Below are 26,772 nucleotides of genomic sequence, written 5' to 3' on the forward strand. Positions count from 1 at the left end.
TTCAGAGCTATCCATACTGAGACAAGAAATAACCTCTATTTATCATTGGCAAGTGGCACTGATGCGAGCCATCATCAATGAAAACTAAACTTCCTAAACTTCAAACGTTCTCGTTGCTTCAGGCACCAGCAGCATTTAGTTGCATTAATGTAGCATTTGTTTGGATGTTGTCTTTATTTAGTTTTTTGAAGGAGTAAAGTTGCATAAATGTCATGTTCTGATTAAAGACCAACAGTGAACGATGGATTAACATACTGGCTCAGAGAAGCAGGAGATCTGAAAAAGTTCCCACTCCAAACAACGATTCTGTCTTTAAGGTGAGGATGTGCATGGTTTAAGGCTTTAAAATTTTCTTTTTAATAGGCAAAATCAGTGTGATTCTTTTATTAGTTCATTTCGTATTAAACTCAACATGTGTGGGTTTTGGATGATTGGTTGTTTGACTTTATAGACACAGTGACAAAATTATATTTTAATGCTTTTCACCTAAATAATTAAAGCTCTATGTGCAGGATTCAATGACACAGAGCAGCATAAAATGTAAATGCCTCTCATTTACTTCCAAAATAAGGAAAGAGTCAGTGTCTTGTCTAACCCTTCAGAACAGCTGTAGCAACAGTGTTGGTGTGAAGATGAAGACCTGAGTGTATGTGGATATAAACTGTTCAAATAAGTAAAATGATCATGTTTTAATGCCAGTAGATCAGTTGTGTAGCTCAGCTTTTTCTGCTCAAATATGAAATTCACACTTTTTACACTATTTTACATGTTTGGGTTTGTTACATGGGTTGGTTTTTGTCTTCTGAGATGGCGTGAAAAGATTGTTTTCTCTCATATTCTTAACTGGACTTTTAATTAATTAAATAATTAAACTATCATGTTCTTACACATTTGGGATTTCTGACTTGATAAATAAAACAAGTCTGACTAAATGTAACTAGAACTATGATAACTTAGTCTTAATTTGGTATATTTTAACTTTTCCTCCTACAAAACATTACTGAATATTTGTAATATTGTAAAACCACATTTCCCTCATATATTTTCTGCAAAAATGTCATGATTGTGGTTATTAAAATTAACCTTAAGAATATATATTTACTGAGCTTTCCCCCCCTTTGTCTTATAGTTATGTTTACATTCATGCTTTTTGTCATTTTTGTGATTAACATTTAGCTCACACATCGACCCATCACAGTGCAAGTCGTCTGCTTCACAGTTGTCATACTTTGTAAAGATGGACATTTAATCCAATTTAATTGTTAAAAAAAACATAAAGCAAAAAACCATGGTGCTGCTACAGACTAGAAAGCGCTTTAATTAATTTAAAATGTTATTTACTGCAGGATTCCTCACATCATCAACTTCTAAGATGCATTTGTAAACTTTTTACCAGATTAAAAAATTAAACAAAAAAAAACTGACATTGTCAAAATGAGTATATCAACGTGAATCAACACGTCTACTACTATGGAAAGTTATTATGGTTCATTAAAGTACTGCTGCTTTTTTATATTTACTTATTAAATGAACTATTTAATGAAATATTTGAGATATTTCCTTCTACACTCCTACCCAGGATGCACTCCTGAGTCCTTTTTGGGATTCGGTTTCAGTTTTTGTTTCTTTGGTTGAAGATGAGGATAGAAATGATCAGTCATCTCTTCATCTAAAATGTTTTTTCACATATAATAACAGCAACAGAAATAAGAAATGACCCATTCCTGTTTGTAATACTGGTATTGTCAGACTAATTCAGTCCAAATATGATCTCCTTTTTGTTTTACTTTAGTTTTATGACTAATCTAAGCAAACAAAAGAGACCTAATGTTCCCGTGTTTCACCCACATTTCCTCTGATTAACACTGCTTCGCAACGTGAGACAAACCTCACAGTCAGACATTTTGATCTCTGACCTCTCCCTAATCCCTTGTGATCCACACAGCTGTTGCTCAGCAGCATCCTGCATCTTCATGTGCGTCATTCAAGCAGCTTGCATTGGCTACAACTTGCCCCCTCCAATCTCTTCTGCTGCCTGCCGAGGAGTCTGTTCGCAGTCTTTTTTACTCTCTTTGGTTATATGTTGGGATCTCCCTCCAGCTTCGTGAGGTCTGTGCCCGTGCCCATGAACATGCTGCGTCCTCGCTCCAGTCGGCTCTTCTTGTCTGTGAGCCGGAAAGCCTCCATGAACTCATCGATGTCAATACTCCCATCATGGTTGCTGTCGATGGTGACAGCCAGGTCGGAGATGGCCTCGTCCGTGATCTCCATCTTTAGGTAGACGCTCAGCAGCTTCCAGGTTTGCCGGAAGTCCTCCATGGTGATGAAGCCTGAGGAGAAAGTGGAAGCCGAAGATTAAGACATTCAGAAAGGAAAGGGGGTGGAAATTATTGATTAAAAAAAAAAAGCAGGGAGATACAGATCAACATAAAAGTGCGTCAGTGTGTGGGCGTGTTTGATCCAAGGCGGGGGAAGGACCAGTAGATCAGTGGGTTAATCCTTATCAGGATTCAGAAAGCTGTAACGTGCTGAGGCCTCTTTCACACGCCGCAGGTGGATTACCAGTAGCTGAGCTTAAGAGACGTCATTTAAACACAAAACAGTCCTGACACCATATGTTTTATGTAAAATGCCAAATTTCTGTCAAGATTTAATGCATTCTGATCCAGCTCGTATGATTTCCCTGCATAAAACACAGGGAGGTAAAACAACTACAGGGAGTAACATATGTTAGCCATGAAAGATTAAGAGAAGCACACACTATGCTCTGCTGGTATTTACCTGAGTTGTCAGTGTCTACGATCCTGAAGATGGTCTCCAGAGTGGAGCGATGGCGGTACAACGTTTCCAGCAGACTCTGCTCAATGTGCTGTAGGAGGAGAGAAACACAGTTAGCGGGAAGGAAAGGAAGAAAAACTGTTTACAAACAAGTGATGTAATGAAAACACTACAGAGACATAATTACAAACCCTAAAGCAATTATATTCTTGCTAATTAATAATCTGAATCCTCTCTGAGATGTTGCACATTTAATGTAAGTCATTTCCCCCTGGTGAGCTCATTTGCTTTCAACCTGTTATGTAAAAAGAGTTTCATGTGCACTAAAATCTGCTACTTAAAGCCAAATGTCAGCGCTGGAAACATGAATGATTTATTCTTTAATTAAAGCAGAGATTTATGTTGGGATCATCCAGGGCTTTAAGTTTTTCCTCTTAGAAAAAAAAGCCAAAATGAATACAGAAAGGTACAAATATTTTAGCTTTACACCTACATTTATACATACAAAGATGTTTAAATAAACACCATATTTGACCCTCCTAAGGATAAGATTGCTGGTCGCACACCTTGTAACCTTTTGAGCTACAAAGCCAATTTGCTGGTTTAGGGAACACCACAGCACTCTAATCTACTGGCAAACAACTGAGGGCATTCTGCTGTCGGAGTCCTCACTGGTGTGAAACTCTTTAAGAAAATAACTTGTTAGGAGAACGTAATGAAATCATGAATAAATTTCCTCCTAAATCCAAATGCTTTGATTTAGTGAGAAAACATTTTGTTGACTGAACTAAATGTCAAAATGTTGGATTCAGTTTGGTTTATTTGAGGTACTGTTAGTTAATTACCACCCACAAGATTTTTATGAGTAAATGTAACATGTTATCCATGGATGAGACTTTCTTGAGCCATTTAAACTAGTATGATAGAGGTATGAGGTACTCATTTCAGAAATGTATTTACACTACTTTTTAAAAATACTCCAGTCACATAAATGAATTGTATTGATCTAACTAAACAAAGTCAAGTTTATTCATCAGTTCTTCAGTTTAATCAAATGTGTTTAATTCTTCCATCTTATTTGCAGCTCAGTCTGTTTGTGCTACGTTTATAAAAAAAAAAAAAAACATTTTACTTTTGTCAGTTAAAAACCAACAAGGAATTGTTTTCTAAAATGGTGACACTGCAGCCTCATTTATCCATATGTTCAAGTATCATAAATCTAGTTTAGGTTGTGGTTATCCTTACGTCTGCGTTGGGCTCCTTGATGGCGAGCTCGTTGAACCACTCATAGTAGTTAATGGCTTCGCTGTTCTTGCAGGAGACCAGCTGACAGCGCAGCATCCTCCAGGGCAGATTGAGGTGCATGACACTCTCCACTGCAGAGGCCCAGTCGTTCAGAGACACCAAGCCTGACAGAGGTGAAAGTTTATTGTCATGACGGCGTTTGTTTCAAGTTCAAACAAAATGTTGCTTTCTGCAGGGTCTGTGACTTCCATTTTTGATCAGTTTGATCAGTTTGCACAAAAACACACTTTTTCATTGTGTTATTCTCAAGTATATCATTATCATCTGTAGGCATTGTTTCCGGGAGTTAAATGTTTGCGTGTGATGCATTTTGCTTTATGATTTTCGCAGCTGTTCTGTCTGAATGACATGAAAACACTGAAAGGGTTTCATTTGAAGTTTCTGTGAAACTCTGAATCCTGTGCTGCACCGCCCACATTATCCTGAATGGGTATTATAATGTCGCATAAAAGACACAAAAGTGTCTGCTCATATTTCTCCCCAGTCATACTCTGTCCTATGAGAACAACCAGGAGAAAGAGAGCCGCACAATAGATTAGCCACAACATTAAGCAACACCCGATCTGCTGTGGACCGGGTTGGACCATGAGACGCACGCTATACTCACCTGTGTTCTCGCTGTCAAACGTTTTGAAGGCACAGATGAGGTCAGACTTGTGCGCAAACAGCTGCTCTCGCAGGACTTTGAGGGCCGAGCGTTCAGTTCGCCCAATACTGTGATGATGTAAAAGCAGACACAACGCAGTGGGCAATATTGTCTAATGCAATATACAACTAAATAAACAGCAAAACCATCTTATCCTTTCTATCTTCATGTTTTCACATTTATCCTGGTTTGCTTTCATAAAATTAAAACAGCCATTCGTCTAAGCTGTTTTAGAAGATTATTTAGGTCTGCTAACACTAGTCAAAACTATTCACTCACCAACCGGATTGTTCAACAGAATAATTCACTTTAAAACAAAAATAAAGCAAAGGAAGTGGAGGAAGAAGGTAAATATATTTAGTTTTGTGTAATCTAATTTTAAAGTAGGGTTTTACTTAATCTCCTTGACTGTGTCCGAAGCAAAGTTGAAGTTTGCAGCAGGAAGCGGAGGATTTGGTTTGAACCTAGAAGTTATGCTAATGGCTAAGACATCCAACTCTGTACATGTCTGCTAATTAGCCATTGATTTGAGTCAAGTGTGTTGCAGCAGGGAAACTCCCAACACTTGCACATCTTTGGCTTTTGAGGACCGAAGCAGCCCACCCCATCTGGACTGTCAGGGATCTTCAAACCTTCATTCATTCATTCATTTTCCGAACCGCTTATTCCAATTCAGGGTCGCGGGGAAGCTGGAGCCTATCCCAGCCGGCTTTGGGCGACAGGCAGGGTACACCCTGGACAGCTCGCCAGTCCATCGCAGATCTTCAAACCTGCAAGTTTTAAAACTGTTCCAGTTGCAACACATTCGACTCAGATTTGTGCAGAGCTCAATGTCAAACTCGTGCAGGTTTGCGAATTACCTATTGATTTTCATGTGTGTTGCAACAGGGAAACTTCTAAAACCTGCAGTACACCAGCGCTTAGGACCACTGCAGAGGATCCCTGCTCTTATGTTGTGTTTTTTTCTTTCTTTTTTGGGGGTTTGTGTTGTTTCATCTGAAGTACAGCCCTTTGAAAATTAATATTTTGTATCAGGGTATTATAAAATTTACTTGAATATCTCATTTGCAGAGTTCTTGTCTGATGTTGAAAAAAAGGGTTGATGAGAAAAATTGTGCTGGAACTGAAGATTATTTAAGTTAACAAAGCTAACTTTTGTACATGCTTATGTATGTATGTTGTTCTCTTTCTCTTTCTTTCTTTCTCTCTCTATGAGGTGTTTTGCTGTTTTCTCTTCTTCTCGATTCTCTTTCTGTCCCTCTTTTATCTTCTCCAGTCCGGTCCAGCAATACAAATTTTATAATGCAAACGATTATGTAAAATAAATAGAAAAACAAAAGAAGAATCCAGAATATCAAAGGGAGCATTATATAACGCTTCCCTTGGCAAAGTAAATTTGAACACAGCATCCAGAAAATCATTCTGCTTGCTTAAATGCTGGACAAGACAAAAAAAAAAAAAAAAAAAAAAAAGCTAACATTTATAATAACAGTAAAAACTGATATGTCTAGTTTAGCTTTCTGGGAATTTATAATTTTTTTCTTTAATTTTCAAAATTTTTAAAAATTTTATAAACTATTTTTCCAAACTCTTTATACTCAGTTTAACAAACAAACCAACCTTTTATTGTCTAATTTTTATTTTGCCATGTAAACTTATGATAAAAAGTGAAGTGAAATAGATCACATGGTTGAGGACTGATCTGGTAGGCTGATGTACCTTTGTCTTGCAGTGAGTTCTCTGGTCATACTGCTGGCCTGGTACTGTATCACATAAGGCACAAGGTCTGGACCCAACTTCACATAGGCTCCCCTGTTGCTCCCCACATCATAGTAATTGGAAGCAGAGAACAGTGTGAGGACCTGAAGGAAATTAACAACATACAAGGACAACACTCAGGAAAACAGATTTATCAGAATTCAGAACACAATGTGCTGAACTGAGACGTGAACTTTACCTTCCGATTGTGGCAGAACTCATAACCTTCCTGTTTGCACTCATGGGAGCGGATAATGAGCTGCAGGTTGTGTCTGTTTAGGAAGTCCTCAGTGATGTCAGGGCCCCAGTAGCAGCCCCCACCCCGCACTTCGTTGGGTATGCAGCCGTTCTGTGTCATTGGGTCACTCCAAAGCAAATCTAAAATCTGGTGCCACCAAAGAATCACATTAGGCATCAATCAAAAGTAAAATAAAATAAAATAAAATAAAATTTAATCAAATTAAATAAAATAAAATAAAATTAAATTAAATTAAATTAAATTAAATTAAATTAAATTAAATTAAATTAAATTAAATTAAATTAAATATAGGGTCATCTCTCTCTTCACATATAACATTTTATCTGAAATGTTTTTAATAATGTAAGCAATAAAGCTAACTTTAAAATGACTAATCCTAAATGGATGGAGGGATGGATGGATGATGGAATGGATAGAGGGATGCAAGGAAGTTAAGGATTGATGGATGGATGATCCTGAAGCATTACTCAGTTAATGCTATTTGTCTGTTTAATTTGTCACTAGAGTTTAGAAATTAATTTCTCATTTAAAAATTAATCTTTCATGCCAGTCTATTTTTTTGGAATATTATCACCACTAGTAGTGGGGATTAATCGCACTATGTGTGGAAGTATGTTATAAAGCAAGATGAGTGGCCTGCAAACAACTCCCAAAAATGCTCAAAAACTTAACATGTTGCCTTTAAGACGCCATTTTCATAGTATATAGTTTGGTTTTTTACATGAATATGTAGTTCACCTTTTAATAATGCCACATAAAGTTTTCCACATTCTGCTTTGCTTCAGACATGTCTTTAAACACACTTCACAGTCTGTGCTTACTTTGGTACCGACCAGTCTGAAAAGCAGATGGAAGTCCTGGTGGAGAGATTAGTGATGCAGTGGATTACAGCATTTGAAGACACAACCGGTGCTGGTTACAGACAGAGTTTACCAGGTTGAGTCTGAAGCAAGGCTGATTTACAAAGGTCACAACTCCTGAGCAACACATAACCTCCATAAACATCTAAGGTGGAGCAGTGCCAGGCCAATAAACAACAAGGCAAGTCAGTTCCACAAACTGGGAAGGCCTGGACAAACCTGGACATCGAGCATCATTTCATATCACCTTTTTAATGTGGATTCATTAGAAAAACAAAACTGGACTGCGTACCAGGTTTATAACTGTACAAAGGATTAAATTAACATTTAAAACCCAAATACAAGAAACTTAATCTAAAATACTCAGGTTTCTCCTGCTTCCGTATTACCGCACTTTAATCCTTTAACACCCTAACAAAAAGGCCAGAGAAAAATGTTTCTCTGCGTTTTTCCATTTGTACAAGAATTTGAACACGAATGAACACGAATAAACAGAATAAATATTTTTTAGCAAAAGGTTGAGATGTTAAAAAGAAGAAGTTAATAATAGTATAACAACAATAAAATGGTTGAAACAGTTCAGGTTTGACATACCCAAACCAATTGGTAAAGATGGCTCAGGTAGGTTTATTTCCACAATTTTAGAAATAAATTCATCAAAGTCACTGCAAATTTACCGCTACCAAATGGTAGACCAGAACATTAAAGGGTTAAGTATCACGCATCCGAGATTCAGAGGTAATATCATAAATATCATTGTATATATAACACTCACGGGTTAACATTTTAGTGAATTTTAGCCAACCTAAATCAGTGACAGATTTGAGTTAAGCGTAGCATAAAATAATGAACAAGTGTAAAGCTAATTTGTACATCACTGGCATCAGGGCAGGGGGAGGGATTCTGTTGACTAAGAAAATCTGGGTTAGTCTTTTAAAAAGCTGCTGATAAGGAATACAAATAAGATTTATTTAGATGAACTGGTTTTAAGCAAAAAAAACAAGGAAATGTAGCTTTATAAAAGAGAACAAATTATGAAAGAAAGTCAAAAGAGTAGCTTCTTAAATGAAGAAGCAACAACCAAAGTATAAAAAAAATGTTTTTTACCACTGGAAAACATCATGGCTTTAAAGAAAAATAGTAAGATGAGAGAAACAGATGCAATTTTAGCCCTGAATCAAAGATGTTCCACAGATATTCTACTAAACATGCTTTAGATATTTTACCTAGTGCAGCCTTTTCTCTTCACATGGAGCTTTTTACATTTTTATCACATAAAATTAAATTCTTAATGTCAGTTTTGGTAGGAAATAAAAAAAGGAAATAAAATGCACTAAAGTCAAAGAAAATGTTTTAATAGGCTCTTCAAACTCCTTTATTCATATTCATCAACAGCTTGTAGGGTACTTCCCTGAAACCTTGTGTGACAGAATTATGGAATGGTCCAACATTATCTCAGCCAAAACGAGATAATTAAAGTTCTGTTCCTTAGAATTTACAGAATTTAAAGAGCTCTTTTTTATGAGACTTAAATCCTTGGAGGTAATTTGACTCAGTTGTGAGCCTTTCGAAGTAGAACAGACTATTTGAACAAAACAATTTCAGAAAAGGGAAAAAAAAACAATCAATACGATAAAAAAAAATTACTTTTCACTTCATATTCAGGGAATATCTTTGATATCGCCTCTGAGAAGACAGCGTTAAGTCATGTAAGTTTACTGTTTGGAAATTCAGGCTGTAAATAACTTGTTCCAAACTTTACCAGGAAAGTTGCAAAGTTATTTTCATGCCTGTCAAGTCTTCTATTTCAAGCCAGCGTAGCTACTATTCTGGCTTCAGTGGAAGTTTTGGGTTTTTTTCTAAAATATTGTTTTCATTCAACTTTTTGTATTCACATCATTTAGATGTAAACTACTTATATACTTTCTGTAGTTAGAAGACAAGTTATATTTGATGGATCATACAGCTGTGAACAGGTAGAAAGTGTGTCAGTAGTATCTTAAACAATCCATACAGCTGCCTCACCTGCCTCCATTCCTCATTGGCACCATCACTGCTGACAGACTCATTGGATACAGACAAAGTGTCCTTCTCAGATTTGGTGGCTGTTGAGTGAAACTGGTTTGGTGTCCTTCTGGGGCTCCCCTGCTCATCCCCGTCGTTCACTTTGATGCGGCCGGAGAAGTCTTGCAGTGAGCGGTTGTGGAAGCAGTCCCGGGTTCCAATGGGTTTGGGATATGTGAGAGAGGCCCGACGAAGGTAGAGCTTGTTGGTGTTCCAGACGTCATCATCCATGTCGATGGACGTCGGCGTTGAGATCTGGTTCTTCTTCTTTGGAGGCCTGAGTGCAGATACATACTGTTGGGACAACACAGATGGGATGAGAAGAGATACAGATTTAAGACACTGTCCAAAAAAAAAAAAAATTGCTCAGTTCTTCATATAATGTTTTCTCACACTGTGTCTGTTCAGTTTCGCCAGGAGGCTGAGGTCGGTGGTATCTGAGATGCCTCCATGGAGGACCAGCACCTTCTGGTCAATAACTGTTGCCAACGGCAACCAGCTAAAGATTTTCTGCAGTAGTTTCAGTATCCGTTTGCCGTGTATCTGAGGTAGAACATAAAGAAGAAGAGGCAATCTTCAGTTTCTTTTTTCATTTGGTATGTATTTCTTCTTAGTACTGTGTGATGTCCCTGTGAAAGACTGGTGTATGGGACAGGCAGACTGGTGCATGGGACAGGCAGACTGGTGCATGGGACAGGTAGACTGGTGCATGGGACAGGCAGACTGGTGCATGGGACAGGCAGACTGGTGCGTGGGACAGGCAGACTGGTGCGTGGGACAGGTAGACTGGTGTATGGGACAGGCAGACTGGTGCATGGGACAGGCAGACTGGTGCGTGGGACAGGCAGACTGGTGCATGGGACAGGTAGACTGGTGTATGGGACAGGCAGACTGGTGCATGGGACAGGCAGACTGGTGCGTGGGACAGGCAGACTGGTGCATGGGACAGGTAGACTGGTGTATGGGACAGGCAGACTGGTGCATGGGACAGGCAGACTGGTGCGTGGGACAGGCAGACTGGTGCATGGGACAGGCAGACTGGTGCATGGGACAGGGAGACTGGTGCATGGGACAGGGAGACTGGTGCATGGGACAGGGAGACTGGTGTATGGGACAGGCAGACTGGTGCGTGGGACAGGCAGACTGGTGCGTGGGACAGGCAGACTGGTGTGTGGGACAGGGAGACTGGTGTATGGGACAGGCAGACTGGTGCATGGGACAGGCAGACTGGTGCATGGGACAGGCAGACTGGTGCGTGGGACAGGCAGACTGGTGCGTGGGACAGGCAGACTGGTGCGTGGGACAGGCAGACTGGTGCATGGGACAGGCAGACTGGTGCGTGGGACAGGCAGACTGGTGCATGGGACAGGCAGACTGGTGCGTGGGACAGGCAGACTGGTGCATGGGACAGGCAGACTGGTGCATGGGACAGGCAGACTGGTGTGTGGGACAGGGAGACTGGTGCATGGGACAGGCAGACTGGTGCATGGGACAGGCAGACTGGTGCATGGGACAGGCAGACTGGTGCGTGGGACAGGCAGACTGGTGCATGGAACAGGCAGACTGGTGCGTGGGACAGGCAGACTGGTGCTTGGGACAGGCAGACTGGTGCATGGGACAGGCAGACTGGTGTGTGGGACAGGTATGCAGGTGCATGGGACAGGCAGACTGGTGCGTGGGACAGGCAGACTGGTGCTTGGGACAGGCAGACTGGTGCATGGGACAGGCAGACTGGTGCGTGGGACAGGCAGACTGGTGCTTGGGACAGGCAGACTGGTGCATGGGACAGGCAGACTGGTGTGTGGGACAGGTATGCAGGTGCATGGGACAGGCAGACTGGTGTGTGGGACAGGTATGCAGGTGCATGGGACAGGCAGACTGGTGCGTGGGACAGGCAGACTGGTGCTTGGGACAGGCAGACTGGTGCGTGGGACAGGCAGACTGGTGCGTGGGACAGGCAGACTGGTGCTTGGGACAGGCAGACTGGTGCTTGGGACAGGCAGACTGGTGTGTGGGACAGGTATGCAGGTGCACGGGAGTCCCCACACTTTCTTTTTGTTACAGTATGTGGATGACTTTCATGACTATTTGCACTGTCTAAACTTTAAAGTTAGTTTAATATGTCTTTCTGATGTACTGAGTAGTCCTATGTTCTTTATAATTATCCATGTATCAGATTAAGAACGATTAGTAAGAATATTTGTGAATTTTGATACATTTGTAAACTGACTCCTGTTTCGATTACTGCAGCCTCTAATTACAGTTTCAAGCTCTATTACTGGCATTATTGCTGCCTGTCTGCAGGAATTTGATCAAATCCAGGATAAAAATATGATGTGCAAGATTCTGGAAACCTGAGTATTTCTCAGCAGGTCTTTGGGATTGTTTGCCTTCCCTGACTCGTCAGGAGCCAGATGTCCTGTAGTGATCTGGTTTAATGACCTCAAATCCGCTTAGCTGCCAGGAGGAGTGAACAGTATTGTGAGGGGAGACAAGTGGGTTTTATCAAGCTTTCCTGAGAACATGGTGGTGATTGTAATATATCTGTTATTTTTACAAGCAGAAACCTACCTTGTACTTTGTCAACACCTCTTTAGTAAAGCCATATCTGGAAGGGTCGGACAAACACATGTGAGGAATGAGAGTTCAGACATACCAGATGAATTTGTTGACGCTTTTGGTTTCACGAATAATTTTCACCTCAGATTGATTATGTGGTCCTCGTGGTTTCCTCTGTTGAGGTAGACGTCACATGGATAAACAAGCAGGCATGAAAACAGGATGAGGAGGATCTCAATGGAGTCCTTCCCTCGGTCCACAAAGTCTCCATTAAATACATAGGGCTTCTCAAGAGACGGCATGCCATTCTGAGGTCAAAAACAGCAGAAGCATACGTTTTTCTAGCTGCAAGCTTTAACTGCAGTTAATAAATCATTCACATATGTTCAGTCAGGTGACTCCCTGACTTGAAGTTTCACAGGCTTAACTGTGATTTGCACCATCATAAGCCCCTTTATTTTAAGTCTTTTAGACTACATTACTGCTTGATTTAAATGCTAGAAAGAAGTTCTTCTCAATAAAAAGATCAGTGTGAGTATTACTAACTATAAAAGACAAAAAAAAAAAAAAAACAAGATAAAAAAAACAGTAAGATAATGTTTTATCTAACCTTGTAGAAAATCAACAGCAGGTCCTCCAGCTGCCCATGCAAGTCACCTGCAAATTTATATATATATATATATATTAATACATAAATACATATATTAATGCAAATAGGTAAAGTCTATATGTCCATATGGAAATGATTAGCTCTGTCAGTTTGCGATGCGTCTGACAGCAACTTTATTCTTAGCTTTTTACATCACCAATCCATCCATCCGTCCATTCATCCATTCATCCATCAATCCTTCCCCCATCCATCCATCCATCCATCCATCCATCCATCAATCCTTCCCTCCATCCATGCATCCATCCATGCATCCATCCATCCATCCATCCATCCATCAATCCTTCCCTCCATCCATGCATCCATCCATCCATCCACCCATCCATCAATCCTTCCCCCATCCATCCATCCATCCATCCATCCATCAATCCTTCCCTCCATCCATGCATCCATCCATGCATCCATCCATCCATCCATCCTTCCCTCCATCCATGCATCCATCATCCATCCATCCATCCATCCATCCATCCATCCATGCATCAATCCTTCCCTCCATCGATCCATCCATCCATCCATCTATCCCTGCTTTTTCCAGTGCATGATGATTGTTTGTGATGCTGGAGACTATGTTAGCTGCTAGGTGAGAGACAGGGAACACCGTAGATGACTCACCAATCCATCAAACGGCCAACACAGAGAAAAATTCCAACCATTTACATTTCCAACCATTCACACTTGCACACACTGCTCGAAAGAATTTCGAGACACGTGCTAATCTGACATACTTGTTTTTGGACTGTGGGAGAGAGCCAGATTACACTGGAAAGAACATGCAAACTCCGAACAGCCATGGTTTGAACAAGTAACCTTCTTACTGGGATATGACAGTGCTAACCACCACACTCTCGCTTCACCGTGACCCAGAATTGGAATAAGCAGTATAGAAATGAATGAATAAATTGAACTATTTGTTATCATAAGAAATGCAAAAAAAAAAAAATCACATTTTGGAGGCTGGAACCAAAATATTTTAGCCGTTTTTAACTTTAAATGGCTTGTTTCAGGTATATGCTTCAGATCTCTATTCTAATTCACTCTTATTCTGTTATTATCTACAAGTATCAATATAAAAACCAATATTAATGTTTTGTTTTTTCTCACCACAGATGGTGATTTCTTTGCTGTGGCAGGTGGCGATGCGGTTGATATTTGGCAACATGCGAAGCAGCTTCCATGTCTCCAGGAGCAGCTGGAGGACGTAACGCGAATGCAGCTGCTACAGAGAGAGAGAGACTGGTTAGCAAAAGGTCACATGTATGGAGACAAATGCAAATAAAATGTTTTTGTTTTTAACAGCCAGAAACTGACGGTTATCATTTCCTAGATACAACTACACTACTTATTCAAAACTAGAAGTACACCTTATACTTTACCAGTCAGCTCTGTGGAAGCACTGGCACAACTGTCTTTTGTAATTTTATGTGTGTTAAGTCTGATAATAATAAAGATGATGATGATAATAACAAAAGAACCTCAGCTGACATTCAGAGCTTCACACCCAGACTGAAATAAACAATAAACTATCATGCAGACAATATTTTGCACTGAATTGTGGTTATTTAGCAAAATGGTTTAGTTCAGGTGTTGCTATTCGATGTGTCTTCATCATATTGTAGTTAATGTAGGGAAGTTTAAGTTAAATAACACATTTTTAACTCATTTGGTTCATATTATATCTATTTGTTTCTATTCTGTGTCACTCTGTGGCCATTCTGCATCCAATCAGAGCTATTTTGAGGCTTATTGCTGTCAATCAGCATAGTTTTGTGGTTGTTCCCCTCCCTTTTTGAGGGATTCCAAGGCATTCCCAAACAAGCAGAGACATAAAGTATCTCCAGCAGGTTCTGGATCTCCCATAAGGCCTATACTCTCAGTGAACCATGCCAGAAACACATTCAGAAGACACACTAACCAGATGCATTAAATACTTTATGGTTGTTTTTTCTTTGTGATAGGATTCTCTTAAGAAACTTTAATAATTCCAAGAGCCTTTTAGATTAATTTTGCAATTTCACAGTGCAGAAGACTGCAGAGCAAAAGCACATTCGGTGGCTGTGCACCTACTTTCTTGTTCCTGAAGGCCTCCAACAGACCAACAACCTGGTCCACTGTGAGAGGGAAGGTGAGATGAGGCCCTGAGTAAACCTCTGGCACGTCAATGTTCTTGTAGCAGAAGTATCTCTCCCATTCTGCATCCCGACAAATATCGTTCTCTCTGAAGATGTGTGAGATCAAATTTCCTGGAAGATCAACACAGTTCAAGCTTAGAGACTCTGTTTCACAGAGGAATAACAAAGGTGAAGGTGTGCAGAAACCTTACGTTCACTGCTGGATGGTGTGAAATTATCCATGAGATATCCCAAGAAATTATAAAGCTGCATGATGGAGAGACATGGAGGTTAAAGTTCTACTGTTACCCCCCTAGAAAATTTTTCAGAACCATACTAGATGGTGTGTGACAGCCTCTCACCTTGATCTGGGCCTGTTCTCCAGAGTATTCGATGGACTGAAAGATGTTCCAGGTGTATCTCCGTCTCATTTCTGTGCGGGCTACATACTGCCGGTACCATCGCTGAATCAGAACAGCAGCTCTTATGGCTGAAACATGGAGCCCAAACATACAGTGAGTATATTACAGTATAGTTCCACTTATAATATGTTCCTCTATAACATGCTATCTGCAGGTGGGTACAGAAGTACTCATGTTGCTGTTGAAGCCAGGTGTTGTTCTCTGACAGCATGACTTTATATAGCACAATATGGTCACATTATAAATCGTCTGTTTGATAATACAACAAGGTACAACTACACAGAGCAAACAATTAAAGGATCACTATCTTAAATTAATTAGATTGATGTAACTTTAATTAAAAGGTAGTAAAACATTTTAAGACTGTCAGATTTGCTTTGCACGCAGTCATCGGGAGCTGGAAGAGGACTAACTCAGTGTTTTGTCACTTTTCATCCAGAAAGTAATGTTTAAAATCTAAAAGAGTAAAAAAAAAACACACACACACACACACACATTGCAGTGTTTGTGAATCTTTTACAGGGTATCAATTCCAAGAAAGGACAATGAAATTCTGACAAGTATTCAGTGTAAACTAATTTACCTGGGTAAACCTCGGTTGTCCAAATGTAAGTGACTGCATTATGTTATGTAGTACGATACACTGCTCTATATAAGTTATAACCATGTACTTAATTGTAATGCCACATTCCTATAGCATCACTTCACCAGTTGCCTTTGTGAAATATAATATTTGGCCAAACTGATTACATTTTTATAAATTGGATGAAAAAGTCATTAAAAATAACAGAAAAAATTATCATTGGTTGTTTGTTTTCATAAACTGCTCTAGATTTCACATTAAATGACCACTTTAGTTGTAATAAACCTTTTTTAAAGTTCTCATTTACACATGCCACCCTTTTCTCAACCTGACCCTGATTACAGAAATCTCAACATTTAAACAGAAATATATCATTTCATTTTACTGAAAGGCAAATACTGTAACAAAGTAAAATACTAGAGTGGTCTTTTTTTTAATAGCATTTTGCCACATCAAATTCACATGTTGTAAAATGTTTTCTTTGCATCTTTTGGTCTATAAGAAATATAAATGATTCAAAGAGGAAAGTCAGATTTTCCACCACTTAGTCAGACCTACACACATAAGATTGGAGGTTTTTCCCAACATCTGGCGAACAGCAACAACACCTGCACAAACAAACAGATTCAGGCTCATTAGGCTTACTTGTGACGGCTTTTCGCAGGGAAGCGGTAAAACAGAAAGACAAACAAATCATAATTACAACTCACAGATGGAAAATATCCACACAGTTTCTGTAAACACACAGATGGGAGGAATAAAGTGCTCCAGAAACAAACATGAAGCTTCTCTGTTTAATGTGAGTGACTTTGATTTATGTGGAACATTACTGTTACCTTTCTTTGAGTGTTTGTGGAAATGGTTGGACTTTGAGACACCACATCCCATGACTGTTCCTGCTCCAAGCACAGAGCAAAAAATGGCTCAAATCTCTCAGATGTCATGCATATATGACGCACAGTAAATCATCTAATACAGGTACAATCAGAGCATGCATTTAAATGCCAGTAAATGTTGAACCAGACATACATTCAACACTACAGCATATGTGACACGTCTCAAGTTACACCCATTTTGAAGCTGGTCCGTCACAGGCCTGACCTCCAACTCATTCACAGAGCAGCAGACAGGATGTTTGGAGGGCATAGTAATCTTGTTATCTGCTGGTTTACTCCTAACCTCAGTGATTAGCTTCAATGCTGCCAAACAGAACGGTTTTCTACGAACACTTACATAAAGCAATCTATGAGGAGGTAGGGCATATGTAGATAGCCTGAGATTGGAAACCCAGAGAGGACATTTCTAAATGTCAATCTTTTGTTTATGGTCAATAAATGACTCAGAGATGTCACAAGATTTAAATATTGAGAATTTGATCTAATCAGTGTAAGATTTACAATGATACTTTTGGTCTACATTTATGTCAAAATGTTAAACGACTGACTAAAAATCATTTATCATGGGGGATTTTCTGAAGAAAATGTTGTTCCTTGAATGAATATTGAATAATAACTAAAAGTAAAGCTTGACATTGTAGCAACTAAATTGATAAGTCAAAGATAAAAAAAAAACCTGTATTTGTTTTTTTTTAAACCAAAGATCTTTAAATCTGTAGTTTACTCACGTGGTCACCGTCTTTATCCAGTAACCACCTCCAAAGTTATTTTGTTGTCAGCTTGCTTGTTCAGTGAGTATTTAAATGGAAAATTCCAGTTTTGCATCCTCCAGTAGTCCAACAGGATGAAGTCAAAAACTGCAGGACATTAATTAGTCCAGTCATGGTAGATGCATGAATAATAAGGCGACTCACCGCAGAGGCTTCATGTATGAAGATCACCGTCCTCCTCTTGACCGTGCTGAAGCTTCTCTACTCTTTAGTACTTCTGTGTGATCACATAATCAAAGCACAGAGTCACGAGTGGATTAGTTGAGCTAATTACTTGATGCGACTAGAGGGGTCTTTATGGTGGCAAGAAGGAGGCCAGCATCTGTTTTTCAAGGTGTTTTTGAATACAGGAACTTGAATTTAAGTTAATATATAAGCTCATGTGATTTTATTAAAGCCCAAACTATATGGATGAATTAGCTTTGTGTGACTTCTTAGCTGCTAATAATGTTTGCTTGTTCCACTGGCAGTGAAACTTTGTTGACATTTGGCTAAATAAATACTCCCTGAAATGAAGTAAAATTTCAATATATGAAGAATTAGGGGTTTTTTTGTTTTTTTTTTACATTTCTATAATGTCATTTTCTCCACATGAACTTATGCATTTAGTGTACTGAAGGATCAAACAGTGTTTCAAGTTCAAGGAAGGCATTTAAATTATATAAAATGTCAAATAAGCCAGCTTTTTTTAAATCACAAGCTGATCCAAATTCAACAGGCCAGAAGAACTTGGCCAAAGTATGAAACATGCCCTTGAAGTGGTCTCAAATACAGAGCGTGTTGCTGGAACTGAACCAGGTTGTTTTGGAGTCCAGAATGAGGTCATGCTTTTTTCCTGAACTTTTGTCAACCCTAAAAAGCCAAACATTTCCACAAATTAAAAGTAAATGAAAAGTGTCTGTCTTTAGTGGGGCATAACTGGAGACATTTGATGATTTTGTTGTTGTTGTTTTTGTCCTTTGTTTGTTGTTTGTTTTACCACATGACAAAAAAAACAGCTTGCGCCATGGTCTGAAAATATATGATCAAAACACCACATTACTAGAAGCTGCAGTCAGCCATTATTATTATTATTATTATTATTATTATTATTATTATTATTATTGTTGTTGTTGTTGTTGTTGTTGTAGTAGATCTATGATGTAATGTGAATAGATGTAATAATAAAACATGTATGAAGGCCACAGTGGTAAATAATAATAATAATAATAATAATAATAATAATAATAATAATAATAATAATAATAATAATAACTTTTAACCATTATCATGTCTTGAAATGAAATTTTTTTTTTTTTTTTAAATCCTACATGCGCTTTTTCCATTTGTCTGAGACATTTATTTCAGTGGTCACCGAACCTCTCTGATTATTATAATAATGATAAGTTGAACCCCACTTTCACAATGAAAACAATAACCTCACAAACGCACCACAACGTTGCTGCTCTTGAACGCCTCCCCAAAAAACGTAAACAAACATGGCGTCGGTATGTGGCAGCTAATGCGGCTAATTTAGTTTCTTTTTAACGTTTACACCTGGTTTTCCCATTTTAAAAAACACACATATATTTATTTTATCTTCACAGTCCTCCACGCTAAACTGTAGTGTTTTGTGTGGCTGTAAAACAACGCTTTTCCCATTAAACTGACCAAATACTCACATTGAAGAAAGCAGCGAGTCACCAATCGGTTTCACTTTGGTTTGGTAACACAGGGGTCATACAAGGTTCAGTTACATAGTCTGCACTTTCCAACAAGTCTGTAAGGTATGGTAGCCACAGCTGTTCGTTTATTAAATTGATAAGAGTTGTAGTATAACACTTTAAAGCAATGGATCTAATTTTCTGCCGTCTTTTAGCTTTTGCTCATATTTTCTGAACTGTAAAATAGAGCATGTTAACATATTGCTTGGAGCAAAAGCAGAGCAAAGCATCTCTGAATCATGAAGATAAGTTACAAACACCTTAAAAAATATACATTTATTTTCATGTGCTAAATTAACCTAAATTATATAGCCCTTAAGTTGTGTGTTTTGATTGTTTTGGTACCGAGTATTAACACTGGATAATCGGTTTTATCTTTGAGGACAGTAAATCTGTAACTGTATCATGTTAGGTTTAACCCAATGAAATCAGCATTTACAGTCAAAACCAGAGGATCCCAAGTGCTGTCCTCAAAATCTACTATCTTGCAGCTTTTTAATGCATCCATTCTCCAACACCTGAATCAAATGGCTGAAATGGGCAAAGTCATCCAGCTCTGCAGAGACCATTCATTTGATTCAGGTGCTGAACAAGAGATGCATCTAAAAGTTGCAGGATTGTAAATCTCAAGGACAGGATTTGGGCAGTCCTGATCCGAACACGTGTTTTATAGCGATTTCCTGATATTTGATATAGTTTATCATCATTCACAGCCGAACTGGCCAGTGCAGCTGAGCCTAAATAGTCTTAAAACATTTTACTTTTACTGCTGTTAATTTCACAATAGCATCACTTGCAGCCTGACTTCACTATTTACAGAAACAACCACTAGACTTGTGTAAAAATTATTTGCAAAATAGGCTAAAACGTGTAATACGTAGTGGCCAGGCATGGGCTCTATTTTTGAATAAATTTTTTTTGTGGGAGTTTCTCTGTTATTCATTGGAGACCTGTTAGAAAATCATTTTATACATCAAATCCTTATTTGTTTGCGTTTTCTTCAGTTTCATCCTCTAATTAGATTCATTAAGCAGAGAGAAGTTATGTAGCTTGAGAGTTTTTAAAGTATTACATTTAGAATTTGTGAAATATTCTTTCATTATGTTGGAATTTTGATTACATACACAAGCACAAATTAACTCATGTCAAATATGGCATACTTGGCAAGTCTCTCTATCTCTCTGTTCAAACAAATTTATGCCACCACATCTATTTTATACCTTAATATTAGCGTCCTGACACCCCTTCTTTTGTGGAATTAACTTAAAGCTATCAGCTTGCAAATGCTCAGAATATTATTATTCCTGACTCACTTACCAGTATTTGCTTCGTATTTTACAGAGCATGTGACCAACTGGTTCATCATCTCCGCTGCAGTGAAAATAATTCATTAGTCCCACACTGGTTACAACAGAGAAACACAGTTTGCTCTTGTGTCCTTTTGTGGAATAGAGTTTTTTCTGTCTTTCCCTAAATTTACACGATCCTGGGCAGCTTTTCTCTCTCTGTGCACAACTGGAAAGAGCAGGTGAGGTTTTAACAGTTTCACACATTGCAAGAACACACCAGTCAGGTGATGGAGAGTCCATCTGAAAGAAAATGAAGACTTTGCTGCAGTTATTTCTTGAGCTTGTTTGGAAGTAATTTTTTAATTTATATGTTAAGTATATCTTCACTAGGACAACCTTATGTTTGCACCTGTTTTACTAGGAGTCGGTCAAATAAATCTGTTTCTCACTTAAAGATCACATTGAGATCTAGAGTTCTTTATAGCAAACAAATCAATTAAAATAGATATTAATAGGTTATTATGTTGTTTTTATGTATTTTAATGAAGATAAGCTATAGTCTCTTGACTGTGCTCATTTTCTGTATTTATTTTTGGCAATATTACTTCATTATAATATGATTTTTATTAGTATAAATCAGTCTTTTATTTTTAGTTTTCCTTTAAGTTGATGGTGTATGAACTGCATGTATTTTGTGACCAAAATATGTCATATGAGAAACCAAGATTTTTCACACAGGGTGCCTTTATTGCACCGTAATAATCCTCTTTTACACTTGTGCTTATGAAAGAGGGAGGAAACGTCCTCTCAGTTTGAGACATCTATTGATCAGTTTGACTTCAGTTCTGTGTGTCAAAGGATGAAGATCGCTTTGCTGGGAGCCACTGGCCAGACTGGACAGTATCTGGTCAAACAGGCACTGGAGCAGGGTCACACGGTCACCGCCATCGTCAGAAACCCAGCAAAGCTCACAGTGCATCATGACAACCTCAAGGTAATTATCCAGGTTCAGAGTTCAGAAGCTTAGATGAGGTGAACGCCATGCGTGCCACTCGTGTTGCTACCTAACATTCATTCATTCATTCATTCATTTTCCGAACCGCTTATTCCAAGTCAGGGTCGCGGGGAAGCTGGAGCCTATCCCAGCCGGCTTTGGGCGACAGGCAGGGTACACCCTGGACAGCTCGCCAGTCCATCGCAGGGCTGCTACCTAACAGTCGCACATTTTCTTTTGGATTTAACATCTGAGTGCTAATTTAGTTACACCAAGCTGAAACAATGTGGACTAAACTGCAAAGAAGAAAACTCTGTTTTTATTTATTATTTGTTAGGAAAGAACAGAAATTGATTAAAACCAGCAACGTCTGATATGAACTACACACCTCACGCCCAGTTCAAAGACTAACCACGATACAGTGAGGCTCTCTGATATGCTGTTTTATTATTGTAAACACACATAACACAACTTATTTCTAAGTTTCCACTCTTATGTGGCACCTCATACTAGAAAACAAAGCTCTTATAAAGTCGGACATAGTCCCAAAAGTTTTTTCTCCCATTTCTTTTAGAATATCTCTTGTAAATTTTGTGTGTTGATTTGGTGAAGCATATTACTAATGAACAGTGCTCTACACAGTGTGGATATTTTTCTTTGTTGTGTTTACTTTTTATATAATGTAAAGCACTTTGGGTTGCATTTTATTGTAGATAAAGTGCTTTATAAATAAAGTTTGATTTGATTTGATATCTAATTTAGCAACTAATATTGCCTTATTTGTGCACAATTTCTACCGGTATTTATGGCTTATTATAACAATGTGTTATCATAATCATGCTCTTATATAAGCTCTAGTATTGTTACTCTATGTATGCATATATTTCCTTATTTGTTATGTATCATTAATGAATTCTGCAGTTAAGAATACATCTGCAATAATAACTAGCATGTCACCGTTTCAAAGTGCTGCATGTCATGATGAAATTGTTACCTCCGTTCCATGTTTCCAGGTGGTGAAAGCTGATATTTTCTCAGCCGACAGTCTGAAGCCTCATTTCAAAGGACAGGATGTAGTCATGTCTTGCCTCGGCTTCCCTGCATCCTTCCTTTCGGGGGTCACAGGCTACACCATGTCCATGGCTGCAGTGGTCAGTGCCATGCGAGAGGCCCGTGTCAACAGGGTCATCACCATGACTTCATGGTACACGGACCGTGAGTGAAATAGTTAAGATTATCTCTTAATTATAAATGTAAAGCTCAAACTTTAATGTTCTCATTTGTCTCATTCAGAATTCTGTTGGTTTTAACATGAAACTACCATAGCTGCTTTCCTGTTGACATCATTTAATATTTACTTATATTATGCTTCAGGGTTACTTTTTTGTCATAAAACTTAGTGTTTATGTCATTCCTCTCTTTTCTGATGCTAGTTCATTAGAGTACATCTCTAATGTGTCAGTGTAAAATGTCCCCCACCTCCTTTTCTTCCTGAATATTTCTCTTCTGCTTAAGAAGCCCTTAAGCTTCTTAAAACTCCTCCTCGTCTGTCCGTACTGAAGGGTTTTCCACCACAGAAGCTCTCTTAAGGGATGAGGCACTATTCAAATGACTTTTATCTTCATCCGGACTCTTCAAGAGGGGAAATTCTTTGAAAATATTCTTCTAAGAATTGTTCATCATTGGCAACTCTGCACTAGGAAGAATAACGGTCATAGCCAGTAGCAGAGTAGCAAGCTAGTGACATATTTCAACAAGGTGTCCAGTAGGGCTGTGATGATATGTTTTCGTCCCGATTCAATTCGATTTTGATTTTTGGGGTGCCAATTCGATTTAAATTGTGATTCTTATGATTCCCCCATGTTGCGAATTTTTGAAGACTAAAAACAGAGAAAAAAAAATTCACAAAACTTTTTTTACTTGTCATTTTTCTTGATTTAAATTAGTACCCAGATCATCATTCTGCTGCTATAATGCCCAAGAAGACAAGAAAAAGATCAATAAAAACAATAAAACTGACAAAAATTTTATTATGGATTATTTTTATTTATTTGAAAAAAAAATTTTTTTTTTTTGTTAAAAATCGATTTTGAAATTGTGAAGCAAAAAATCAGATATTCGGGGGTTTTTTTTGTGTTTTTTTTTAAATCAATTTACCCAGCCCTAGTGTGCAGTGTGTCCCTAACAAATGTGTGGAAACTGGAAAAGCTGAGGGCAAATAGCTGGTTTAATAATAATATTTAAAAAAAAATCAAATATGTTATCTGACAGTGATGTCTTTCAGACGTTTGAAATAAATCTTCCAAAAACCCCAAACATGTCCTGAGAGATGCATCTGGACTTTCTGTCAATCCATCTACTGTTCTTTTAAGTTTAATAAGAAAAGGTCTCCTTGAGAGGGTTGCTGTCAAGAAACTATCCTACATAAAGAGAAAGGCTGAAAAATATACAGGAAGTGGACTGAAAAGTGGTGGAACGAGTCTTATGGTGGAAAAACTCTTCTTCAAAGCCCAGACATAAACATTATTTGAGCTGTGTGGGATCATCTTGACAAACAGCAAAACAAAAGGCAGAAGCAGCCAAAGAAGATCTTTGGAAAGTCCTTCATGAAGCCCGAAGAACTCTTCTGGAAGTCTACTTGGAGAAATTACAAGAAACCTTTTAGTGCAAGCTGTTTGCCCTGCCCTATGAGGTCAAATACCAGAGACTTTCAAATTAAAAGAATTGTTACAATAAATTTGTGTACATTTGAAATAAAAGAGTATTTCCATTTTTAGTTTGCACGGTGCCGTTGAAAAACTTGCTTAGGTTTTGATTGTGTTGCGTTCTTTGTTTGTTAGCCAACTCCGGGACTCAGTCTTCGTACTTTATCCGGTTCCTGCTGCTGCCACTGATCAGGAGCGTCCTCACCAACATGTATGAGATGGAGCACTTCCTGAAAAAGACAGAGGACATCAACTGGACAGTAGTTCGACCCCCCGGCCTCAAGAACCTTTCAGCCACAGGTGAGAGCAGACACTGTGGGCAAAACAGTAGCGCTCCACTTACTGAAGAGTTTAAGAAGATTTTACACCTCAGGACTTATTTAGTCACATTGCAGGCTTATTACTATGTCTCCATGTGATCAGCCAATCAGATCCTTTAAGCTGAATTATCCTTTTTCATATTGGTGTGTTTTGTTTCCCTGATGGAAAAGCTCTTTGCTGTAATCTTTGTGCCATGTGCAGCTCAAGAGTTTCTGACCCATGAGGGATACTTTGTGCCTGACAGCAACGGTCAACCGGCACGCAGCGCAGTAGGAAGAGGCGACGTGGCTCGCTTCATGCTCTCTCTGCTCAACAGTAACGCCTGGGTCAAGCAGGGAGTCGCCATCACCACTAAGTAAAGAAGATGCTGGTGTCAGCTCATCAAACTCACAAAAAAGAATAAAACATTCTGCAATGTTGTTTTTAGCCATGAAGATTTTATCATTTAAATATGAACCTTTCAGACCAAAAAGCCTTCTTTACATTAAATCCTCACAGCATCATCTTAAGTACTTTACACAAGCTTGGAATCAGTATGTGCAGTAAACTAAAAGTTTCAACATGTCATCCAGGTTTGCAGTTCTGATAAGCTCTACATGCCAATCTAAGTGCCCATAGTATGTTGTAAAAAGACATTTTAATGGTGTTTTCCAGTCTTTTTGGCTTCAGTGTGAAATGCTTGTTTTTAGATCCATAAAGATCTAGAGTTGTTCTGTCTTTCAGTAGCAGTTGTTTTCAGTAATAGTAAAGGAGGAATCAGGAGGTATAAATTAACCTAAATCACTGATACTTCACTTTAATTTCCTTTTAAAGGTATCACAAAGGGAATTTGGCTTTTTACTGAAGCAAACATCAACGCTGAAATAACAGGTTTTTTTTAGGCACAGGCGAAACAGAAGCCTGACTGTTCCCTGAATCGATCTACGTCTTAAACCCAAAGCAAATAGAGCATGAACTGTCTTCATGGTGAAGCCACAGCTGGGAGAGGAAAATGTATCCATTTTAATCCTCGGATGAACTGGCACTTCGGTAAAATGTCTTTACACAGAGGAATCTTTTTTTACTGGCACATATCGTGCCTCAGATGAATGTCTTTTTGTTAACTTTGGTTTGAAGTTGTGCTTCTATTTGTTGAAAAATCTGTCTAAACTGCAGCGAGACGTCAAACTGCATACATTATTGTTTGTGTTTCCCACTTCCTGCAACATGACTGCAGTCTCTTGCCATGTCTAATTATTAAACAGTAAATTCATTCAACAAAAAAATCTGTCTTATTTCTCTCACAGCTTCTAATAGATTTCTTTTTATGATGTATTGCACTATGTATTTACAGGGTAACTAGGAATTCCTGAACAGATCTGACAATCTGAAGGCGCTCTCAACTCTCCTGATATAAGAAGAAATAAAGACATGCAAGGCAGTAATATGCCGTGCCTTCAATAAAAGGTGTCTGATGTGATCTTTCAAAGAAGATGTGGGCAGCACGGCAAATCTAAATCAGCATTTCCACGTTTTGTTCGGGTCCATGTGGTTTAAAAACTCAGCTGCAGCGGTTTTATTGAACGCTGAGTGAACTTTATCCAGGAGGTCAGGAGTCGTCCCACCACATGATGATGTGTACGTGAAAACAGAAGATTTTAGTTTCGAAAATCTTCATTTAAGGAAGAAATTATCACATTTATGTTCCTGAAAAAAATAAGCTTTTTATTCAGATAGTCAGTGACTTTTTTTAAATTTTTTTTTTTAATGTAATTGTCTTTTACTAGTAACAACTAGAAGTACTCTGCTGATTAGAACAGTAAAAACATAACCATGAATGAAAGAAAATGAAGTGATCAAAAATAGTCACTTGCCCCATAAAGGGTTAATAGTCTCTGTTGGAACAACACTTCCTGTACATCTGGTGAGACAATGGGCGCAGCGACAGACACAATGGGGAAAAACTTGTTTTATACTAGTTCCTGTACTTGTCAGTCATCCATGGGTAGTTACCTCTACCAAGGCAAAGGTCATGTGTTTGGCAGCATCGGTTTGTAGTCTGTATGTTAGCTTCATAACTCAGAAAGTTACGGATGGATTTTGACC

The 26,772-nt window shown here is 38.5% G+C and overlaps 2 protein-coding genes across 5 annotated transcripts; one reads left to right on the top strand and one right to left on the bottom strand.

The window, feature by feature from the left end:
- Nucleotides 1-2,076: 2,076 nt before the first annotated feature.
- ppef2a (protein phosphatase with EF-hand domain 2a) lies at nucleotides 2,077-16,897 on the bottom strand (the record flags this gene model as incomplete). The annotated part of the gene is made up of 16 exons (XM_079250879.1): nucleotides 2,077-2,330; nucleotides 2,782-2,869; nucleotides 4,024-4,187; nucleotides 4,691-4,797; nucleotides 6,449-6,591; nucleotides 6,687-6,872; nucleotides 9,632-9,964; nucleotides 10,064-10,213; nucleotides 12,242-12,278; nucleotides 12,371-12,537; nucleotides 12,840-12,886; nucleotides 13,998-14,112; nucleotides 14,961-15,136; nucleotides 15,217-15,271; nucleotides 15,367-15,494; nucleotides 16,840-16,897. 16 exons carry the CDS (start codon nucleotides 16,895-16,897, stop codon nucleotides 2,077-2,079), a joined length of 2,208 nt encoding a protein of 735 aa, XP_079107005.1.
- Nucleotides 16,898-19,146: 2,249 nt separating this feature from the next.
- LOC306764787 (flavin reductase (NADPH)-like) lies at nucleotides 19,147-26,016 on the top strand. Of its 4 annotated transcripts, none has more exons than XM_079252031.1 (6): nucleotides 19,147-19,162; nucleotides 20,720-20,906; nucleotides 21,458-21,661; nucleotides 22,675-22,876; nucleotides 24,502-24,666; nucleotides 24,889-26,016. In XM_079252031.1, the coding sequence occupies exons 3-6, from the start codon at nucleotides 21,527-21,529 to the stop codon at nucleotides 25,044-25,046; spliced, it is 660 nt and encodes a 219-aa protein (XP_079108157.1). In that variant the 5' UTR covers nucleotides 19,147-19,162; nucleotides 20,720-20,906; nucleotides 21,458-21,526; the 3' UTR covers nucleotides 25,047-26,016. The 4 variants fall into 4 exon arrangements, with proteins under 4 accessions (XP_079108157.1, XP_079108154.1, XP_079108155.1 ...); XM_079252028.1 differs by lacking the exon at nucleotides 19,147-19,162 and adding an exon at nucleotides 19,165-19,441; XM_079252029.1 differs by lacking the exon at nucleotides 19,147-19,162 and adding an exon at nucleotides 19,165-19,441 and having other exon boundaries at nucleotides 21,511-21,661.
- Nucleotides 26,017-26,772: the final 756 nt, after the last annotated feature.

This window comes from Telmatherina bonti (assembly GCF_933228915.1).
Source record: "Telmatherina bonti genome assembly, chromosome: 13".
In the NCBI taxonomy this organism is placed as follows: Eukaryota; Metazoa; Chordata; class Actinopteri; order Atheriniformes; family Telmatherinidae; genus Telmatherina; species Telmatherina bonti.

Coding starts and splice junctions, on each gene's coding strand:
- LOC306764787 (XM_079252031.1), top strand. CDS start 21,527: ATGAAGATCGCTTTGCTGGGAGCCACTGGCCAGACTGGACAGTATCTG. Junction 21,662..22,674: donor TGCATCATGACAACCTCAAG/GTAATTATCCAG, acceptor CCATGTTTCCAG/GTGGTGAAAGCTGATATTTT. Junction 24,667..24,888: donor CAAGAACCTTTCAGCCACAG/GTGAGAGCAGAC, acceptor TGCCATGTGCAG/CTCAAGAGTTTCTGACCCAT.